The 2,404-nt window shown below is 43.7% G+C and overlaps 1 protein-coding gene across 1 annotated transcript; it reads right to left on the bottom strand.

The window, feature by feature from the left end:
• Nucleotides 1-300: 300 nt before the first annotated feature.
• LOC104963224 (tripartite motif-containing protein 16-like) lies at nucleotides 301-2,400 on the bottom strand (the record flags this gene model as incomplete). The annotated part of the gene is made up of 1 exon (XM_010791791.1): nucleotides 301-2,400. A coding segment is annotated over one exon (858 nt), but the record flags the coding sequence as incomplete, so codon positions are not given.
• Nucleotides 2,401-2,404: the final 4 nt, after the last annotated feature.

Here is a 2,404-nt window from a genome sequence, read left to right as displayed (position 1 = left end):
ATTCTAAGCTAAGTTGAATAGCTAAACTTTGATATGCCATGAGACAGTGAAAATAGTGCAGTGAAACACATTAATGATTAAGTTACTTCTGACTTTGGGTCAAGGGATAATGCAACGATATACCCGATTGTCTAAAATGTTAAACCTTGATATTAAATGTCAGTGTAAGCACGCCCACTGCTAGCATTTTAAAATACATCCTACTGCGGTGCCATGCTCTATTCGTTGGTAGCTAGTGCACTACTAAACGCCATTGTAAGGCGCTAAACAGCTTAGTTCTCATACAGTACTGGCTTCTTGCCTAATAACCTAAACTTACCTTAATGTTCACCTTAATGTTAACACTAAAAAAAAAAAAAATTACCGAGATAATATCGTAAACCGTGGTAATTTTGGTCACAATAACCGTGAGCCGAAAATTTCACACCGTGACACCCCTAGTCCTTACCCTGCTGTGTAAAGAGGACAGATTATCCAGGTCATCAGAAAGAGATCTCCGGTTCTGTGTCAGTGGAGCCTATTTGTTCCGGATTGGAACACTCTGTGGTTTAGGAGAATTGTTTTTAGTTCTCCCTTTAGCAGCTGTCCACGGCTGTTTCCTAGTATGAACAGGGGTTGAAGAGGCGCTCTTCCTGGGTGATAACAATGCAGGCCAGCCAGTCGCATCACAGATTTCAGAGCGCTGGGCTCTGCCTGTTATTCGTCCTCCCAAATCCCATGGAAATGATTTACTCTTAGGCCATGCACCCAGAGAGTTTGAGGGAGGACTACCATTTGTAGATTTATTACCCGGTACACAGCCCTCCTGTTCCTTGGAATCCTTGTAGCTGCTAGCTAGCTCTAAGTTAGCATGCCCTTTTCCATTCTTTTGCACTGGTAAAGTGGTGTCATTCCCACATAGTCCATTCACTTCCACGTTAACTTCCAACCGTTGCATTTTCATTTCCAACACGGCCATCTAGAAGTTTGTGGAAGTCATCTGTAGAGAACGGAGGCATTTTGCTGCCAACTAGCTTAAGCTAAATAGCATGCAGTAGCCTACCAGGCTTTAGCTGTTGCTAGGCCACGCTACAGTAAGACTGAGGTCGTCGTAAAAATATTGAAATATGGCTGAAACCCTCCGTCTATTTACGAAGAATAACTGTCCCAGTGATAAGTTAATGTCCAGGAGCCGCTGCTCAAAGTTTTCAGAAAAGAAAAATAGGAAAATCAGCATAAAAAAGTAAGCAGAGGCAAGAGCAAGCAGAAACGCGTCTGCACTGTAAGGAGGCTGGGAGGAAGAATAATGAGAGGAAAAACTCATCTGATTCAATACTTACAGACGGTTATCTGATTCAAATGTATTTAAATTGCTCGTTTTACACAAACCTCCTGCAGTTATATAGCAGTCACTATTTGTTTAAGTTGAACAGTTTCACTGTTAGTGTTATGCATTGATCGTTATTATCGTAAAAATACATCAAATATGTCACTTATGACTTCTCCATGAAAGAAAAAGGCTCCGGTAAGGAAACATTTCGGCAACCACTTTTTCACTTCTGTCTATTTGAGTTTGCATACCTCAGCAATGTTTCTCCAACCCTCATTGAACCCAATTCCAGCATACAGCGGCTGAGTGAACACGGTCTGGACTCTGTGAAGGAGGGTCATGGTTTCATCGATGATGCTGTAGTAGCACAGAATACCTGCAGTGTGATCCAGGTACACTCCCATTCTGGAGGACCAAGGACCTGAGATTGGAGTGATGACACTATTGTACACAAATTTATATTCGTTGTAGAAACAATCTAATTTCCAAGATTGGTCGTTTTCTCCAAATCTACCTGACCACCCAGCTCTGCTGATGCTCTTGTATGCGACAGCTACACTGCATCCTTCTCCTATCCACTCCACCTCCCAGTAACAACGTCCAGTCAGACTCTCTCTGCTCAGGACCTGCCTAGTCTCAGTGAATCTGTCTGAGTGACTATTATCATAGTGTGAATAACTCTTGAATGCTGCTGCTCTGTCTTCCTTAGATAAATGCAGCTGTTTGTATGCTGTGTTTGGATCCAGAGTGATTTCTCTTGCATATTTTAAGAATCCAGCTCTGGTGTCGGGCTCTGGTTGTGGCCGTAACACTCTGACTTCAGTTAGCGAGATGTTGGTCCACTTGACCCTCAGGACCTTCTGTAGTTTGTCTCTGACCCCTGATAAATCCTCTGTCACATCCTCAAAGTATCTGAGAGGACGGGTGTTGCTGCTGGGTGAGTGATTGGTTACACTGAGGGCTGGCAGTGAAGAGTAGCTGTGCAGGAACTGGTTGTGATCCTCTGTGAGTGACAGCTGCTCCAGCTCAGCGTCTCTCCTCTTCAGATCATTGATCTCCGGCTCCAGCTTCGCCTGAAGCTCTTTCACTCGACTC

The sequence above is a fragment of the Notothenia coriiceps genome, unplaced genomic scaffold (genome assembly GCF_000735185.1).
Source record: "Notothenia coriiceps isolate Sejong01 unplaced genomic scaffold, NC01 NC01_scaffold00035832, whole genome shotgun sequence".
NCBI classification, from domain to species: Eukaryota; Metazoa; Chordata; class Actinopteri; order Perciformes; family Nototheniidae; genus Notothenia; species Notothenia coriiceps.
Note: the sequence above shows the minus strand (reverse complement) of the source record. Positions and strands in the feature narration are given on the sequence as shown.